Below are 19,354 nucleotides of genomic sequence, written 5' to 3'. Positions count from 1 at the left end.
GAAAGTCTCTGGTCTAGTACGCAGTTCCCAGCAAGGATGCTGTCTCCACTAAGGCCTTCTGAGAGCTGAGGTTTGCTTCCCAAGTGTCTCTGAGTTTCCATGTAGATCTATGTGTGGATACATAAATAGTCGTGTGTATATTTTGCAGCTGCAAGCTTCCAGAACCAAGCACTGCTCACTCTCAGCTCCTGCACGGGGTGAAGCAAGCAACACACCCAGGAGTGTACTTGTGTCTGCTAGCCTGTCAGAGAAGCTCGGTCCATCCCATCTCTGCCTCTGAATTTGCAGGTGTTCACATCTCCACTGTGTGTAAAGGTCAAACAATTCAGCTCCTACTTCTGGGGAAAGTGAACTGTTGCTGGCATCTTTATTTTCAAACTGCAGGCTCTAATTTGACAAAGATACTGTTTCAGGACAGTCCTGAGTCAGGCAGCCAGGCCCTGCAATCTCTGTCTTCAAGGAAAACAATGTCCCTTTGTGCCCACGTTCAGTTGGCTGATCTGGATCCTCCACACCCTGGGCTCCCACCTCTTCCAGGATGTCACAGAGTGCAAGCCCCAATCTTTGGGGGAGGTTTCTGCCTGGAGAAAAAAAGAGAGCTCCTTCCTTGTCAAGCAGGGGGAAGGTGGGTGTGGCTGGCCCTGCACTGTGAGTAGGTGCCAGCCCTTGACTCTCTGCTGACAGCACTAGCCAGAGCAACTGAGCCCCCAGGCAGACTCTGAACTGTGTGCAAAGTCTGCTGCCAATAACAGCAAAGGAGTCTCAAACACAGCACTGTCTGGCTTGGAGAAATTAACTAGGAACAACAACAAATAAATAAACAAAAACCCCAAAACATAGATAAATACAGCTAATAGTGATATACAGACATATAATATAGATATACAGCCATGTAGACGTAGACGAGAGCAATATGAATATGTAGATAATATACAGCCATGACTACAGAACTATAAACACACATCTGCGCATGCCCAGACTTGAGGCGGCGCGCCACTGAGTCACTATCCCCTTTCAGTCCCAGCCCTCCAAAAGCCCTGGCAGGCGTTCCCTGACTCCGGTTCTATGTGCCCCAGTGAATGGCACGGTCCTACTGCCCATCATTCGTTCTGTCGGTCTCCGTGTGGTTTCTCTACTGATTCTTTGCTCCATGCAAAATTATCTTGCTTCTCTAGCAAATCTGTGCGGCGTCTTATTTTTCAAATCTTTACATGAGAGACCAAGAACCTCACAAACAGAACATAACTACCAGGAACAGTGTGCCAGTCTCGAAATCTCAGGCTACTAGAGAGGACAGGAAGGTAGAGTGGGGACCAAATACAGAGGAGTCGAGGGAGTCGGGTGCAGACAGGGATGGGTATTCTGGGAACATTTTAGAACACGTTACAACCCTTTCCTGATAAATGTGCCCCCCTTTTCCTCCTCCCTTCTTTCTCTTTCCTCTCACCCATGAACCCTCAATTTCCTCCTCTGTGCATTTGGAAGCATGAAGACTCATCCGGCCTTTGTGAGGATTGAGTGAGCCTACATGTATTCTTCAAATTAACATCATTTCTATAGTTTTGGTTTTCTTTTCATCTTTTCTGCTTCCTCACTGAGTTCTGAGTCTGTGCATTCTGCTGCTTCTGCTTCCCCACAGCTTAAGGAGGTGAGGCTAGACCAGGCAGACTCGAGGATGGGATTCAGGAAAGGCCTGCGTTCTCTGTTTTATTTCATCCTCTGTGCATGCGACCTTTTGAAGATGACTCCATTGTGACTGGCTTTTTGTTCACAGCCTCCCACCATCAGTCTCTATTAGGGGCTTGTCCCTGAATTATTTACAGTTTGAAGCAATGACACTTACCCTTCCTAATGCTGTGACCCTTTGATTTAGTTCCTCATGTTGTGGCGACCCCCAACCATAAATTCAATACTGTAAGCAAATTCAGTTTAGAGTCATTAAAATGCCAGCCTGCCCTAGGAATCCATGAGCAGGTTGTGAGAGCCACTTGCCTTGGTCACCCTTTGAGTGTAGTCTGGGAGGTGAGGGAATACCGCTGCGCACATGTCCAAGGCTGTGACTGGCTGCCCAGACACATCAACTACATCCCCCCTGTAGAGTGTGGCACCTTGTCTGACTGACTGGTTACTCAGCAGCCATTTCCCTCGTGCTCTGTACTGGGAAGAGGGTTGGTGTTAACAGTGCAGGCCCTTGATCCTGCTTAGTTAGACAAGTCGGGGCTGGTCCAGCATCAGAGCCGCTCAATTCTCTATGGTCCTGGCAAAGCCCACCTTCACGTCTGCCTGTGATCTTCCTTTCAAGGCTTTGGCCTTGAGAACTATTTTGTTTTTCCAGTTTGAGGGTTGGCTGGTTCTGTTCCCTGGCCCTGAGCCCTCTGTAAACTTCTTCCTAGTATCTTCTATTAATTTTTTTCCCACTTCTAAGTGACTCTCAGAAATCCTACCTGCAAAGCCGGAAGTGCTTACAGTCAACCCTGGCTTTGTGATTTAGGGCTGTGAGACTCAGAACAAGGTTTTAATCTTTCCAAATTTCATTTACTACCCGGAGACAAAGGCCTCTGTGAGGATGCACCTCTGTATCATGTGCTTCTGTGAGGATGCACCTCTGTGAAGATCATGTGCCTCTGTATTAAGTGTAAGCAAGCATCCATAGCACGGAGGGAGTAATGTCCTCAGTGCCACCTTCCCTGATGTGAACATACCACAAACAGCACTCCAGTTCTCGTCTCTACTTATTTTTATTGATTCATTTTTATTTTTTATATTCCATACATTGGTGTTCTGCCTCCATGTGTGTCTGTGTGAGAGCATCAGATCCCCTGGAAGTGAAATTACAGACAGTTGTGTATAGCCAGTCTTTTTGCTACTTTGTGGGTTCTTCTTCCTTCCACCCTGCTCCACCCATTTTCTTCCATTTCAACTCCGGAACACAAATAGGAGAGAAAAAGGATAAAGGGGAAAGGAGGTGATGTGATTTGTTAGACGACGTCCAGCGAATTAGGGAAGTTGAGTTCCTCGGGGCAGGCAGGATCCCCACTGTCAGGATATCCAATTTCTTCTTGTTTCTTCTTTGCACATGACTACTTAACAAACCACGACCAACGGCAGCCAAGCAACAACGCCCAGTCCTCTCGGGGCCCCTAGCAGTTATGTACCCTCTCAAAAGTTCCCAGAATTCCAAATATTACACAATTATAGAAACTATCTGCAGCTGGCAAAATCACAGCTCCGCCAGAGCCCGAGGCTATGAACGATCTGAAGCACCCTTACATCCCACACCTGGGATTAAAATAAAATCATATTCTTATTATATTTCTGTGTTTTTTAAAGAAACCAAAATTTCAAAGTTGTCGTCAAGTTGTGAGCTGTCATGTGGGTGCTGGGAACGGAACCTGGGTCCTTTGGAAGAGCAGTCAGTACTCTCAACCACTGACCATTCTCTACAGCTCCTTAGCTCTGCTTTATAAAGATTTTCAAAATGTGTGTGTATTCACGAGCACACCACACCCCTGAAGAGAATGGCTTCTTTGTTGCTAAGGTTTGAGAACTCCCCCTTGCATAAAGACAACAGTCAGAAGACCAGAGGGAGTGTAGATTCAGTTGACTTTAGACAAACAAGTCATCAAACCGGGATAACTCATCCTGAAATTCCCTTAGCTGCTAAATGAGACATTAATGATGACTTCCTGTGGCTGGTCCACTTCTCCATCACAGCTGCTTGTCAGAAACATGGTGCCATTCATCCATGGATAGAGACTGCCCCCACGTCTGGGCTGAGCTGGCATGGTCAGCCACTGTACCTATACAGTATTCTGGGATCTCCAAACAAGGTAAGCCATGTTAGCTAGATCTTTTAGAATGTTTTCTCTTGTGACCTAGATGTGAAGCTGAGAAACTCATGGTCTTGGAGATACTGTGTGTAGGTGCTGTGGTGAACAGTACTAAGCCCTATCTACTCCAGGAAGCGTGGCCATTGGCAAGATCAGGAATTAGAATACAAAAATGACCAAGTCAAACCCAAGGCAAACACGTACATTGAGAGAGGAATACGAAGGGTGCAGAGAGTAGGTAAGGTGAACTATTTCCATTTAAGATGGCTTCTCACTTTGCAGCTCCCTGCACACTGAAGCCTGCTGCTGAGTTGTCGGTGTACCAGCTTGTGCTGTGAGCAGCTGCTTGGACTTCTTGATGCAGTTCCTGAAGTTGGCTTCTTGCACACCCGCTTAGACATCTCCTGATCTTGTCAAGGAAGGACAGAAGGAAGAGAAAGGGAGAAAAGGTGGGAGAGAGGGAGGAGGGGCCTGCCAAAGCCTCGAACACCACCCAGCAGAGGTCGTTCGGGGCATTGCTTGGGTCTTGTTAACTCCACATTAAGCCCCAGATACAAGAACAACCAAAACAAGAGAAAAGAAAACACACACACACACACAAATATCCTATTGTGTGGAGTTCAGAAAAATGCCAGCAATTCCTTGGGAACAAAACAACATCAGGGAAAATCAACAGCAGCCTCCTTGAGTTTCCAGTTGACACCATGTTTTTAACAGGCTAGGGATCTCAGAAGCAGGTAAAACCAGTTATTACAAAACCCTCACAAGTTCATGCTGCGGTCACAGAAGCTGTGTCCGAAACAGCTGCCGAGGTTGCCAGGCTATCAGCTCCACACAAATAGCTGAGCTTTATAGCTTCTTAAAATTATCTTTAAAAACATTTCATAGATGGAATTAAACAAACACTGGAGTTAAAAACTTTTTTATTGTTTTATGTGTATGAGAGAGTGTTCCCCCGTACATGGATATAAGAGCACCATATGTATGCAGTTCTTATGGAAACCAGAAGAGGGCGCCAGATCCCCAAAACTGACGTCATGGACAGGCAGAGCTGCCCTATGGGTGCTGGGACTCTAACCTAGGTCCTCAGGAAGCGTAGCATATGTCTCCATGACTGAGACATCTCTTTAACCTAAATTAGAATTTTTAATTTTAAATGACAATCATAAATTTCTGTGTCATATTTAGGATTTGTTGCTTTGGTTTGGATTGATTTTTGAGAAGCAGAGTGTGAGCAGAGCACAGGCCATCTGAGTCTGGGCCCTTCACCATTTCCCTGAGTCACTTAGAACCATTCTCAGGGTTCTGCTTAGTAGCGTCTCTCTAAGCACAAAGTAAAGTCTTCTTCTCTACCCTCTCTATTTGGAAGTGTTTTATCACTGTTTTTATTAACATCTCTAGCAAAGACTGCAAGTACAGTTAACACAAAATAGACTCTCTTTTAACCAACTTTTTACAATTTATGTAATTAACAATGTATTTGTATTATGAGGGGGACTCAATCTGTTTAATCGTCTTCAAAGAATACATTGCTCTATACATCGCCAAACCTTTTCTAGGCAGGAAGCAGGAAAGTTAGCATTATAAAAACAGTTCTTATAGGGAAAGAGTAAACTATTTCTTCTGGAATGTAAGGGGGAGTTCTAAGAATTTAGAGGTGAACTAGTGTCTTAGAAATGCCTGGGACTCTGTCTTGGGGAGATTAGAATCAGTATGTGCTTTGGGGCAGACAGGATGGGATACAGATGATTCCAGAAGCTGTAGGGCAAGCCCTAGACGCTAGGGGCTTCTGTGGTCTGAGGTGTGTGAATAGAGAGCTGGACATGTATATGAATGATAACATAGAGGATATGCCTCAGAGGCTGAACTAGACCCCAGTTAAAGGTAGACTCTAGGTATCAGGACGGCAAGGACTTGCAGGAGCAAGAGAGTTGGCCAGGAGGCTCGGGAGGTCAGGATCACCTGCCAGAGCAGTGGAAAGTTCACCAAGGCCCCGAGAAAGGGGAAAGCTATGCATCAGTGAGAGTAATCCTTCATGACTGCAAGTCCTTTTTAAAGCAAACGTGGGGGAACCCTTATGCTATGTCTAAAGCTCACCTTCTCAGCTTCTGCTCAGCCCCTTGAAGGCAATGTTTGTGGGTTCCTTGGCTATCCATGGCACTTACACAGCTGGCCAGGGGTTCAGTCCTCCCATTCTCCACACAGAAAACAACTTCCCATGGTAACCTTATCCACTTCTAATGGAGCCCTTGGGAGAAACAGGGCTCTGCAGTGCATCTCCAATTTCTGTAGTTTTATAGCCTAAGGATATGATTTTCCATCTGTCTCTTCATCTTCAACTTGCCTCTGTCTGGGACCCAATAGCTTATCTCTGAAATAATTATATCTGGGTTGCTTTTTCTCCTTCTTTTTTTATGAACTTGCATGTGCTATGAACCCTAGCTGCTATTCATCAAATGAATATGGAATCTTTTCAGTGACGTAGCTGCTTTCGTCACTCCTGCTTCTGTGAGCAACCCCCGACATCCACTCCCTTCCACTGGGCCACCGTAAAGCATCCGCAAGGAGGTTTGGCATCTGCTTAGTATATTCACTTCACAGAGGCAGACCAGCAAAGGAAGCCAAGTATGGACAGGGAGATTGAACCAAACTAGGGAAGAGGTGTTAGATAATTGGGTTTTAGTGGCACTGGGCTAAAGTTACTGGCTGCAGATTTGTAAATATTCAAAGCAGACTGCAGACTTCACCGTCCCCCCACCCTACAGCACCCACACTTGTACATCTCGGGGACTGTCTTGCCTTGGCCTCCCCATAGCTTTTTAACTCTTTTTCTGTCGGACCGTGTCTGTATAGCTTGGTCTGTGTATCTTAGGCTCACACTTGGAATACAGCATAGTGGTGTGGGGCACCAGCTTCCAGCAGCTTGTCAGTTTACAAGCTGGGAGTGAAGGGGGAGCAAGAACACACCCTTGCCCAAGGCTGCTCTCAAAGGATCACACTAGCAACAAAAAAACCACTGAAATCATCGAGCATCACAAGTCAAAGGACACCCTGTCCCCTCAGAAGGCCAGCTATGTAGCATGTACTCACACAGCACTGGGTATGGGTACAGCAGATCTGCCAACCTTGTTTCTCTCAGGTGCACCCACTATGGAGTATTCTTATTTATCACATTTTCTCACATTTTCCTGCGCTTAGAAGGCCTTGCACTTTAGTGCCAGCACTCATAATCCAGGGCTTTCCTTCAGTCAGAAAGGTTCTGGGTTCATGGGATGGTGGCCTAAGGTAGGAACCGCCCAACTCTCAGTAATCCCAGAACACCTCTTACCTACTGAGTACCTTTGGTGTGGGGAAATAGTTTCCAGCTCAAGGGAAGATTTCATAAGACCATGGATGGTCTGGACATTCTGTCTTAACTCTTCTGAGACTGCTTGCTTTTGTAATCTACAGGAAGAGCCAAGCGGTGTGATTTCCTGCAATGCTTCAGGCTGCTGGGGTATTATCTGGGAGCAAGGAGTGTGAGCAGTTTCTTAAATGCCCTCAGGCTAACTACATCACTAGCTCCTATTGCACAAGTCTGCGAAGACAGAAAGGCTCAGAGCCTGGCTGAGGAGCCCTCCCACTTAGGCAGCTCCTCTTGTTTATAAATGAAGCAGTAGCTCTCTCTGGAAACAGCACTTCCTCACAAGGAGGAAACTCAGTCTCTGGGGTCCCAGGAACATCCTAGAGCTCCCAGGATGCTCCCCACCCCACTTTGCTCTGGATGCAGTGAACAGGAGACACCTAGGGATCCACAACCTGCAGAGTAAGTTAGGGGGACCCTGCCCTTGCTTGAGACCTCCAGCAGAGTCTCCAGGAGCTGCTGTCTGCTGCTGAGAACTGGCCAGGCTGGCCCAGGGTTTGCCAGCTTGCCAGACATGAGGCACTGTTGTGGTTTGAATGTGCGTGGCCCAGTGAGTGGCACTATTAGGAGGTGTGGCCTTCTTGCGACCTACCAAGTAAGATGAATGCATTTATCTGTGGATGCCTTAACTAAGAGGTTGGTGAGCACAGCCTGTTTACTTATAGTGAGGACCACCACCACTTTTTGGCAGCTAAGATGTTGCCACCTGCATGGTTCCCTCTCACCTAAGTAAAAGTCCAGAGAAGCCACATCTGTCATAAAATTCTTGATTCCGTAAGTTAAGAGACCTGAAGGGAAACCGCCTGTCAAAGCCAGAGACCAGAAAGCCTTGCTCAAGTCTGCCTTCCTAAACATTGCAGCAAATGCAGGCCTCTGTTTTCCTATTTGTCTGTACAGACTCCGGCCTGCTCTTGATTCACAGACACCAGAGATGCACTCTGGCCTCTGCTTTCACTTTCACAGTGACTCCTGTACTGTACTTTAACTTTGGCTCTTTCAGCATTGATCTGGAAACATCATGATCTTTACGAAAACTCGAAATCAAAGTCAGATGTCTTTCTGATTTTCAGATGAGGAAGCAGAGGTAAGCAACCTATGCACGTAAGTTAGTGAGCCGGACCTGACTGTCACCTCGACTACACAGCAATACTGTCCTCCAGGGGTGACCTCCTCACCTCCAGGAAGCATCTCACATTGAAACCCTGAACTGACACAGGTGGTCATGAGAGCATTGCTGGCTTGCATCGCGTCTTTTAGAGATGAAATGATGGTCTTGGGAAAATAGAAACATAAACAGCCAATGAGAACTTGGGACTCAAACAGTCCTGCTTATAGTGTATCGATGTGTAAAACATGTGTGATATGTTAAACAAACAGTGTACTCAACACATGACACACACAGAGTTCACCGCATCATTCTAAGGGGCATCTCACAAAGAGCCAGAGAGGATCAACAGGCTGCCTTTTCTGAACTGTGTGAGTTTCCTGATGATAAACAAATAGGATCATTTCTATAATTTTCTATGTTATTCAGGTTTTGCAAAGCAAATAGGCCTTTGTTCATATTTATGAAGAATATGAATAGTAGTTTTAAGCAACTTATGCTCACTGATCAGAGCTTCTAATTTCTCACATACGGCTTGGGAAATTTTAATAAACAATAGCAAATTGAGAACTGCATGGGGTGATTTGAATTAAGAAGAAAATAAATGGGCTGGGGAGATGGCGGAGTGGGTAAAGGCTTGCTGCATACGCTTAAAGACATGATTTTAGATCTCCAGCACTGCCCCAGCACACACACACACATACACACACACACACATACACTCACACACCTGTAACGTCAGAACTAGCGACATGGAGACAAGCAGATCCCCAGAGCTCATTGACAGTGCTAATCAGTTGGTGGGCTCCAGGTTCAGTGAAAGACCCTGTCTCAAAAAAACAGGGTGGAGTTCAACAGAGGAAGGCAGCGGGCCTCAACCTCGGGCCTCCATGCAGACCCTCGTGTATATACACACCCACAAACAGATACAGAAAGAGAGAGAAATGAGCATGGTATGTAACTCAGCAGTAGGAACCTCTCAGAGCACGAGCTAGTTTTACTCTCCAGCCCCACAAAGGAAAAGGAAGAAAGGAAAAGGGAAGTAGTCACAGACAGCCCCGAACCTCATGCCGAGCATTCAGACGCTCCCCCTGCCCCCATACATCTCACAGAGCCAGTGAGCGGTCAGCAGTGACTTTAATGAGCGTCTGCATGGTGCACAGCACTGTACATAGTTATGGTCGACACAGTTTTGTCTCACTCTCTCTGTAAAGGTGTCCTTTACCTTCCTGATCTTGCAGGTTTACTTCCTGTGCTGCAGGACAGGGCATATATCCTCAGTGTGGTACTTGTCGTGACACATCACAGCATGAATTGTACTGTTTTTCCCATCATACTGGGAACTCTTCATAGATGGAGCATTTTCCACTTCATACATGTTTGCTAGATGCATAGATGAAGGAAGGGCAGAGGGTGCTTCCCTGGGGTCCCTTCCATTCTCTAGTTTGCATTAGGTGGAAAAGGCACTAAGGGAGAGGGGTGTCTGAGAACATGGCTGACACAGGCTAGCAAAACAGTTCTATAAATGACAAAGTTGGCCAGCTTCCCCAAGGGCCTGAGAACAGTATGAAGCCGCAGCAAACCCTCCAAGCTGAAGACAGGGGTTCTGCTTCCCAGCCCCCATGTCAGAGGCCTAAGCTGACTCCTGGGAGTGGGCCATCAGCCCGGAGATCTGGTAGGACTTTAAAAACAAATGCAGCTAGTTCCAGTGAACCAGAGGTCCTGACAACAAGAAACTCCAGAATGAAAGGCCTCAGCCCTCCAACCTGAAGATATATTTTTGTCTTATCATTTTCCACATTTAAAAAAATGCCACACAAGAATAAATAACCAGACAGCTGAATATGGCAGCAGGGGTTGCGTAGAGTATTTCCAAGTGATTCCTTATAAGGGGTTTGTGCACTGAGTGTCCCCCTAAGGAAGGCCTCTCAGAATGCAAATATTCACTGAAAGGAAAAGGGCCTCATTGAGATGCAGTCAGCACAGTGTCTTCCATGAATACCTGGCATTTGTTAACCATGCCACGTCCAGTTGATGACGCAGAGCCTGGTGCCTTTGATAGGTGATAAAATCCTACTTACACCCAGGGAGGCACACCCTGATGTGATGGGGTGTCCTAGCTGATCATGCCCTGCTTCCACTAGCCCTGCAAACAAAGTCAAATACAGCCTCCTTGTGCCTCTGGGTCCTAAACAAATGAGGGTTTGGTCACGCCATTTCTCTGGCAGCTTCTGAGAGTCCCTTTTGGACTCAGCAGTGCCCAGGTAAGCCCTCACCCTCCCACTGGCAGAGAAAACTCATGGCAAATACTGCTGTGAGTCCTTGGTAACTGATATGTATCTACCTGAGCAAGGGCTCATCTGCTGTCCAGACTCCTAGTCCTGGCTGCATGGAGCCTGCAGGCTGCCAGTCCCCTCTGGTGCTATCCAAATCTTTTTCTGCAGAATTTAATTCTCCTGTGCCAGCTGGGAACAGCTGATGTCTGTCCCCTTGGCTCCTTTTGTTATAATTTCTAGTGCAAGATTTAAAATAATAAGTGATTGATCAAACCTGGAAATAAGCTCTCAAATTTAACTTGCATTAATGAAGGACTGATTTTTTTTTAGCTTCAAACACACTATAAAAATAATATTCTAAGAGATCATGATTCTTAAATATGTACATACATATGCTTCTACCCAAGAGGACCAGAATGTTTTTCATTTTTTCTATTACCTAGATAGTTATAACAAATAATTGTTTCAGGTGAGAAGTCAGACTAGTTTATGGTACTGAATACTCACCTAATTGATTAGATGCTGGAAATATGAAGTTTCATATTATTAACATGCAGATCTTTGTGTTTAATGTCGTCAGCCAGTGATGTAACATCGCACAGACAAAGGCTCCCTAGGAATGCCTGGAGACACCCAGTACCTACTTTATGCTGCCTCCTCTATGCCTAGAGGGACCAGGTCTACTCCAACTGGGGCTGCATTCAAATTTTAGTATGTCATATTTGGCATAAAATGCTTATTGTGACACAGCAAAATTCAACTTTGGGAGAAAATTAAATCAACTAACCCCGGAGACCTAGGTAAAGGTCAGAGCTATGGCAGATGCCGTCTCAATAAGGGAAGGATTTCAACAGAGCAGTCCCCGGCTCATTGCTAGGTAGGAGAGGAAGAGGAGATTCTGAGACTGGATAACAATACACAGATCTAGTTTGCCTTAAATCCCCAAGAGTAATGGGAGGCACACAATACCGTTTCTCACAGCATTTAATGTCATCCTCCTTATTATCAATTTTCATAATAAGCCCGGGTCATGCCAGGTGTTGCCCTCTGAGTAGGAGCGCAGTGCTAAAAAGATATCAAACTCATGGAAGGCCACCTGTGTAGTTGCACAACACCAAACCTACCCTGAACATTTCTCTTAGATCAAACTTAGAGCATGCCATACTCTTTTGCAGAAAAACACACATCCCCACCAGGCAGATATAACATAATAGCTGACAAAGAACAGAAACCTGCTGTTTAAAAAAAAAAATCAAAATTCACCACAATGAACATTATTAGGTTTTTGAGTTCTATAACTCCCCAGAATTGTCTAAAGTAACCTTGTAGCCAATCCGCTTGAAGACACTAAAAACAATCTGAAACAGGCCACCCATGGTGCCAAAAGCAGTGTCAAAGAGGAGCGAGAGGGTGCCACCCAGCCCCACAGCAATGTCTTTGCACACAAGGGGAATGGCCCCCACAGTATACACAGGGAAAGTGGCTACATCCACAAGGACTCGGAGAGGGACACTCAGGACTCGGCAGACGGCCTTTAGCAGACAGCAGAGGATCCGGAGAAAGGCCCTGATGACTTTGCCCACGACCTTGAGCACTTTCCAGGGAATGCTCACCAACTCTTGTCCAATGGCCACGAGGTATGAGACAGCAGCTTTGCCCAGACGGTAGAGGCAACTCTCAACAGTGTTTATCACCTGCTTGGTGACAAACCAAAGGAGACGGACTATATTCCTTAAGATGGCTGCAACAAGGTAATAAATTAACTGGAAGAGTTTAATGAACGGGGTAGCAAGGAAACCCAGGACTTTTCCCAGAAAACTGCCCCCTCCCTCCGGCGGTGCTTCTGGGGGCAGCAGGGCAGACCGCTGGCTTTGGGTGCTGGCAAGGGGACTCATGATCTCTTGAGACTTCAGAGACCGCTCCTCATCTTGGACTTGGTTGACCACTTCCAGAATCTTCTTCATCTTCTCTGTGTCTTGCTCTGTCTCGCCACAGTTGTCCTGGAACAGCTGAGGCTTATGAGGAAGTAGCTTCTCAAGGTCTCTCACCATCACATCTTCTATGACATTACTGTCTTGAGTGTTCTTGATGAAGCCCATGGCCCAGCCTCCTCCAGGGACTGCACAGCAGGCTGCCAGCCAGACAAATTCAGGGATAGTCACTTTGTCCTTAACTTTGTGCTCTGAGGGAACAGCACCCGTGAGGGTGTATAGGTCTTTGCCATCATTGCAATGTGGGATCAAGGCTCGGTCCATTAGGCTGTTGAGACTCATGTGCCATCGTTCCCGGAAAGACTGGGTCATTGGAACTGAATTTGTGAGTGGGAATGTGGGTGTCTGGAGGTCATTGTTAAGGGGAACTGGGTACAGCTGTCCGATTTCATAGCCAGAGTCAAGGTAGTCTGCATTCAAGGCTTGCTTGCTTCCCAGATTGTTCACGGAGGTAACAGCATCAGCCTCATCAATTACCTCCTCAAGGTTGCTGTCAGGGTCATCAATCTGAAAGAAAGAAGGCAGAGCTGAGATTTGTTCCTGCTCACAGAGGTGGGGGGAGCACCTGAACCACCTGCCAAAGCTCCAAGGACATCCTACCCTTCTACCACGTCCCACCCTTGGGTTCTCAAGACGTGTTTCTTACACACACACACACACCATTCTAGTATCCCTCAATGCTGGTATTTGAAGGTGTCCTCAAATAGGACGCATCCTGCTTCATGTTCTATGCCTGCCCCACCTCATACCCTCATGATGACCCTTCTCAATGTGTTTATGTATATACATGCAGGTGGGTACATATAGGCAGTATATGCATACATGCACATGCATGTGACATCAATGCCATTCCTCAAGAACCACCCACCTTAAAAAAAAATAAAAACATTTAACTTACGAAGAATTCAGTTTCATTATGGCACTTTTTCAAACAAAATTTGATTTTGTTGTTCCTCTTCCAGGCCTTGGTTTTGTTTGTTTTAAATTTAAATAAAAAATTTAATTGTATGTAATGTATTTGTGAGGAGTTATGTGCAGTGTGTACAGATGCACACCAAGGCCAAAAGAGGGCATGAGCTCTCCTGGAGCTGAAGTTACAGGAGGCCATACGCTGCTGGCTATGGTGCTGGAAACGGAGCTTGGGTCCTCTGGAAGAGCCACCTTTCCAGCGTGCCAACCTTGTTTATTGAGACAAAGTTTCTCATTCACCTGGGGTTCACTAACCAGGCTGAATGGCCATCAAGCCTCAGGAATTTGCCTGTCTCTATCTCCCTGCACTGGGATTACAAGCCCAAGCCATCACATCTGGACTCTTTAGTGTGGTTTTGGGGGATTGAGATTGTGTCCTCAGGCTTATTCTGAAAGCACTTTACTGGTTGAGCCATCATCCAGGCCTGAATTTTCTTTATCTTGGTTGCTAAGACTGAACCCAAAAGACCAAGCGTAGGCCCTCCCATCTCCTATCCTGTGATAATCTTTTAAAATTTCTTCCACTTTTAAATTAACTGATATTTGAATTAATCTATGATGCTTACAATGATTAACATGCCAATCAATATATATGCTATATATCAATTATAATATAGAGATGTATCTTTTCTCCTTTCTATAAAGGTACTTTTGTAGTTCAACAGTATTTTATGTATACACACACACACACACACATAGATGCACACACATATAGATGGTAGATAGATAGATAGATAGATAGATAGATAGATAGATAGATAGATAAATGTTAGTTGTTTTGCTAATCCAAGGGCATAAGAACTCTGAGTTAAGGACTATGTTTCTTTCCCAAACTAGACTGTAAATTCCTTGGTACCAGTGACTATGGTTTTGCTGGAGAATCCAGTCTAAGGCCAGTGGACTTTCTGTTCACTTTTAGGCCCAGAGAAGATCATAGTGACAGCATTTGTAACAACAAAGGCTTGAACAAAAATCTAAAATGTGAAGTAAATGATAATATATCCCCTAAACATCTTGAACCCTTTAAAAAATACTTTCAATTCTGGAGAATGTTTGTTTTGGAAGTATGTGCTGTAATATTGAAAGCAAAGGCAAGATACAGAATTAAGTGGTTGGGGCTAGAAAGATGGCTAAGTGGTTAGCTCTGGCTACTCTTGACTGACTCAGTTCCCAGCACCCACATGTTGGCCAACATCCATCTGTAACTTCACTTCCAGCGGGATCTGATGCCTTCTTCTGTGTCTGAGGGCACCAGGCTCATGTGTGATATAAGCAGACACATGCAGATAAACACTCATACACACAAAATATAATAAATAAAAAATTTTAAATGATCATAATTTGCTTAAAAGTCCAAAACTATTCCTTCTTAAAAATACCCAAGATATTTAAGAAGGACGTATGTGCAATCAACACTGGTTGATTGATTCCTGGATTGCTGATATTTCATTCTATTTTTTGGTCCCTGTACCACTCCTACTCACAAATCAAAACAAATCTGTTCTTGCTAACTGACTCCCTAATATTGGAACTAACTCCCTACACCACCCTTCAAACCTCCAGCAAAGCCAAAGCCATAGGGTTTTGTCACCAGCCTAGGGCAGGCTGACTATGAGTTTGCCTGGCTCTGCTGTGGTCTTTCCCAGTGTAACTACAGAGCAAGTGAGGGTGAGGGTCCTGCAGGTCCTTCATGCTTCTGGCATGAAGCAGGTATGTCTGCTGGAGCCTCCCACAGTTCTCTCCATAGGCTGACCCCGTCACACTACTCCATCCTCCCTAGCCTAAGAAACAAGGTGTCTAGACACTCCCCACACCCACCCCATCCCTCATAGGAAAAAGATAAGAAGCTCATTCATTTTGCAAGTCTTTTGTCTCCACTTTCTTACAACTGAAAGATATACTCCAGGAAACAGTAGCTTTGCTGCTGAATGGGGAGATCAAGACACAGCAGAATCAGGGTTCTCTGGGTGAGCATAAGTCCACATGCTTCAAGATGTTGCCTATGTATTCATTCACTACAGTAGTTTGTCTGCACTGAAGCTGCTCTTCTAGGGGAAGTCTGCACATGGATTCTGGTCACTATGTTGGCAGAGCACAGACACCATACTGAAGTGTTTTCAATGCCAAGGGCCACCGAGGGATAGACTGCAGGCCTAGGATGTGACCAGAGAAGCTGGGTTCTAGGATGGTGAAGGAGATAAAGGCTTAAGAAGGGGGAGAGGAGGATGGAGAACAACAGGAGTCAGAGGATATAAACATCCTGGTATGGGGAGAAACTAGGGCTGGACTGACTCATGGTAAACTGCAAGCTAGCCACAGGGCTCCACAGGAGACTCTGAGTGGGGTGCCTCTGCTTGTGTTCTGACCACATGGGGCTTACTGGGCCCCACAATTCCAGGATCTTTGCAGAGCCTGATATTTTAGCTTTTCTTGGGTTTTTATGTGTTTTATCCTTCCAAGGAGCCCAGAATTTCAGAAGGAAACATGAGGCTTTGTCCATGAAGGATACAAGATCTTCAAAAAGGAATCCCTATCCAATAAAGCTATACAGCTTCTCTAGGGTACCCTGGTTAGATGGGGTCCCTTTCCTGCTTCTTTCCACTGAGTGGTTCAGGACTGTCAGAGGACTGACTTGGTGATTTTTGATCTGAAGGTTTGCTATCCACACTTCCTGGATACGTTCCTGTTAAGTTCCCCAACAGAACAGGTGGGATGGGCCAGGAGGGCTGGTCCATGGAAGGCTGCTGTGTCAGCACTTGATCTGGCTGCTTCCTTTTGTTCTGTGTACCATCAGAGGTGGCACAGAACACCGAGCAGCCATGCAAAGCAAACTTTCTGAACCAAAATCACAAAATCAGTGCCAACAAGCCTCCTCCAACCCTGCACCACACTGGAGTTAAACAGGAAAGGCTCCTAGGTTATCAAGGTACACCACAGCCTAGAGCAACTTAGGGGAAGAAAAGACTTATTTCACCTAACACTGCCAAGTCACAGACGTGGATGAAAGTCAGGGCAGAAATTTAAGGTAGGAGCCTGAGGCAGAAGCAAAGAAGGATGGCTGTTTGCTAAACTGAGCTCGGGTTTGCTCAGCTGGCTTCCATGTATAGCCCAGGAACAGGGTTGCCCACAGCGGGCTCGGGTCTTCTGTATCAACTAGGAATCAAGACAACCCCCACCCCCACCCCGCCCAGACATTCCTAAGCCAACCTGTGTAGGCAGTTCCTCAAGTGAAGCTTCTCTCAGCTGACTGTAGGTTGGGTCAAGTGACAACCAAGACCAAAAAGGTCACCATCACCAACACAGGGGTATGGGACTCCCAGACTGTCCCCAAGTCACATGGGCAGCTTTTGAAACACAGGATTCTATTACTCAAAATGAAAAACGGTTAAGAGTGGGTGATTCAAACATTCTTAATATACTCTCTGACCTGCTGTCACCCAAAGGGCACGTGTATTTTCCACACCCTAGAGACACAGTTTAATGATGTGCTCACTGCAGTACATTAATGACAACATAGATCCCTGAAGACAAAATGACACCTATGACAGAAGAGGCAAGTTCAGATTAGGTATAGTCTCCAGGTTACACCCACCCCTGGCAGCCACCCCCGGGCAGTCACCCCCCGGCAGCCCTAGATTTACTGGTTCCCCAGTGGCATCTCTGTAGGGAGAGAATATACAGAATCTCTCTGGCTAATCTGTCTCCCAGCTGACCCCATCCCTCTGGACTGCTGATGTAATTTGATGTAGTGCCTGTATTTAATGGAATGTTTTTCACTAAGATCAACATATTAAGTAGGTTTTTAGAAGAAGAAACTGTCTCCATTTTACTAGTCTCCAGTCTCACAAATAACCTTACAATAAATTCCTTTTCAAATTTAATACCAAGCGAAAGAGTGTTTCTCAACAAGCTCATGGGTTTCCTTAGCAGATATTTAAACCTATGATTTTTAAACCCACAGCATATCTTTTGTGTTTGTTTCAGAATTAAATAGTGTGCCAAATTTGTGATTTTATTCATGTTAGAAAAGTGAAGGGTTGATACTTTAAAAAGGTTATGAGAGGGGCAATATTTGTCCATTAAACAACACTTAATTAGCACTGTGTTGTGTGTGACCTGCTAAAGAAATACTGTAATGGGATAATAATGATAGCCACGACTTCCTGACCTATAAGGCTATTATTATTCTAGGCCTATTTTAAGAGCTTCACATGCAGTGACTCAGTAAGTCCCTCATCTAAACTCAGCACTGCATGTTTGTCCCCACGTGAATAGGAGGTTGGGCAGAGGGTTGGGACTCCTGGAAGAAGGGAAAGGTGACAGCTTTTAGTGTTACTAAGACTGGCTTCAGAGAGCATGGCTCTACCTACACATGTATACATACACAGTGCACACACATACACACATACATATGTGCTCATTCTTATGCCCCATACACACAGGGTCATGTACATACATGTACACCAGGATATTTGAAAGCCAAGAAGAAAGTCAGAACAGAGAGCTGAGAGTTGGCTCTGGGGTGTTTCTACAGACGGGAGGTTTGGTCTACTCTCTTAATCTTTGTCTGCCTACAGCGTAATGAAGAGTCTGCCTGCATAGCAGGCTCACAGTAACAGACGATTATATAGGACTGAGGGAAAGTGGGTGTCAGGAGCACATGGGAGCTGCCAGCCCACATGACGGAAGGCTCTCCTGAGAGGAGGGAGGATGGGACTGTTATGGGTGGTTCCTGGGGAATGTGGTAGTTAGCACTGATATCACAACATCCTGGGCAGAGCACAAGGAGAACTTAGAAGGTCAGCTTCTCAGGTCAATGCACTGGAGAACCAACGAAGGGGAAAGAAATGCCACGCAAGTCTCAGGTAGAAGGGTCATACCAAGCATGCTGGTGGACATGGAGGCGGAGCCTGGGCCACTGGCAGACATGGAGGCAGAGCCTTGGAAGGTTGAGCAGACATGGAGGTAGAGGCTGGGGAGGCTGACCAGTTTTAGCAAGATGACTATTGAGAATGAAAGACACTGTGTCTATCTACAAACAAAACCTTCAGGAAGATTTCTGTGTTTGCAGAGATTGATGGACAAACTGGAATTTCAGTACTGCTGAAAAACTGGAATTTTGTAGGTTCAGAGGCTAATTATTTTATCTTGGGTTAGTTTTAGCTTCAGGAACAGCCATTCTTTCCCAACTCTATATCTGAACTAACAACTCATAACAACAAATAAAATCCTATTAGAAGCTATTAACTTAATTCAACCAATCAAAGAGCTAAGTGTGTCATCAGATAGCATCCTGCATCTGTAGAAAAGTTCCCTTCAACTCCATGTCCCTGCCTCTCTGGCACACCCAGCAATGAATTTTAAACTTGCCTTGATTCATGACTCTTTTTGTTCCGTAAAACTATAAAAACCTTGACTGCTTCCATACTGGAACATGAACTTTTGAGTAACCTAAAAGTGTCTTTCTGGGCCAGTCACTCAAAATGGCTCCAGAATAAACTATCTCTTACTCTGTCTAAGATAAGGGCTGTGAGCCAGGCACACTGGCACATGCCTTTTATTTTTCAGCACTAGGAAGGCAGAGGCAGACAGATCTCTGAGTTCAAAGCCAGCATAGTCTACAGAGAAAGTTCAAGGACAACCAGAGCTACATAGAAAAACTTTGTCCTGAAAGACAAACAAAAAGAAAGAAAGAAAGGAAGAAAGAAAGAAGGAAGGAAGGAAGGAAGGAAGGAAGGAAGGAAGGAAGGAAGGAAAGAAGGAAAGAAGGAAAGAAGGAA

The 19,354-nt window shown here is 45.5% G+C and overlaps 1 protein-coding gene across 1 annotated transcript in view; it reads right to left on the bottom strand.

The window, feature by feature from the left end:
- Positions 1-9,456: 9,456 nt before the first annotated feature.
- Endod1 (endonuclease domain containing 1) overlaps positions 9,457-19,354 on the bottom strand; it is a 25,464-nt gene continuing 15,566 nt past the window's right edge. The window contains exon 2 of the mRNA XM_028763404.1: positions 9,457-13,112. Within this exon, the coding sequence (XP_028619237.1) occupies positions 11,907-13,112 (1,206 nt within the window). The 3' untranslated portion in view covers positions 9,457-11,906. The remainder of the gene's footprint in view (positions 13,113-19,354) is intronic.

The sequence above is a fragment of the Grammomys surdaster genome, unplaced genomic scaffold, assembly GCF_004785775.1.
Source record: "Grammomys surdaster isolate TR1022 unplaced genomic scaffold, NIH_TR_1.0 138, whole genome shotgun sequence".
NCBI classification, from domain to species: Eukaryota; Metazoa; Chordata; class Mammalia; order Rodentia; family Muridae; genus Grammomys; species Grammomys surdaster.
Note: the sequence above shows the minus strand (reverse complement) of the source record. Positions and strands in the feature narration are given on the sequence as shown.